Source organism: Priapulus caudatus, unplaced genomic scaffold (genome assembly GCF_000485595.1).
Source record: "Priapulus caudatus unplaced genomic scaffold, Priapulus_caudatus-5.0.1 Scaffold15158, whole genome shotgun sequence".
NCBI lineage: Eukaryota > Metazoa > Priapulida > Priapulimorpha > Priapulimorphida > Priapulidae > Priapulus > Priapulus caudatus.
The window spans coordinates 1-836 of NW_014592219.1; the positions used below are offsets into that span (position 1 = coordinate 1).

General features: G+C 40.6%; 1 protein-coding gene across 1 annotated transcript; it reads right to left on the bottom strand.

Annotated features, from left to right (window-relative positions):
* Window positions 1-449: 449 nt before the first annotated feature.
* On the bottom strand, window positions 450-827 carry LOC106820488 (glyoxalase domain-containing protein 5-like; the record flags this gene model as incomplete). The annotated part of the gene is made up of 1 exon (XM_014825000.1): window positions 450-827. A coding segment is annotated over one exon (378 nt), but the record flags the coding sequence as incomplete, so codon positions are not given.
* Between the last annotated feature and the right edge of the window lie 9 nt (window positions 828-836).

Consider the following 836-nt stretch of genomic DNA (forward strand, 5'->3'; position numbering starts at 1 on the left):
CCGCATCCCGAACAGAAATACGATTGTATTGTCGATGCTATTGACCGCATTAAGTACAAATCCTTGATGATGAATTTTTGTAAAAAGCATAAATTGAAGGTTGTTGCCACTGGTGGTGCGGGTGGTTTAATTGATCCGACGCAAGTAGAAATAAAAGATTTATCTCGAACTTGGAATGACCCGCTTGCTTCAGCTGTGCGCTTAGCGTTGCGTCAGGTACATAATTTTTCGCGTAATCTTAAACGCAGTTTTGGTTTGCCTTGTGTTTATTCGACAGAGCAGCAACGTTACCCTGATAAAGATGGAAATGTGGGTTATCAAAAGCCTGGTGTTTCAGGACTATCGTTGGACTGTGCGCTTGGTTACGGTTCGGTAGTGGTCGTTACGGGAACGTTTGGTTTTGTTGCCGCTTCGCGCGTAATAGAAATAATCTCTAAGAAAAAGACGCTTTAAATCTGATTGGAAATTTCTATTAAATTAAAATCAGGGTCGCGAATATAAAAGGACTGTAGTTTTCCTACTGCGCCTGTACGTTCTACGGGACCTTCAATAATTTCAACGTTGCAACTTTCCATGTAAGCCATTGCTTGTGCTAAATCATTTTCAGTAATTAAACATAAATCAGCCGAGCCCGGTGTTGGTGTTCGTGCTTTCGGTTCAAACTCATCGCCAGCCTCATGTAAATTAATTTTTTGCTGGCCAAACTTTAAAGCAATACGTGGGTTTTTATATGCATCGCCGAATTGAATTGCTCGCATGCCTAAAACGCGTGCATAAAATTCTATGCTTATAGGGATATTTTTTACGGTAAGAACAACATGGTCAATACTTGAGAT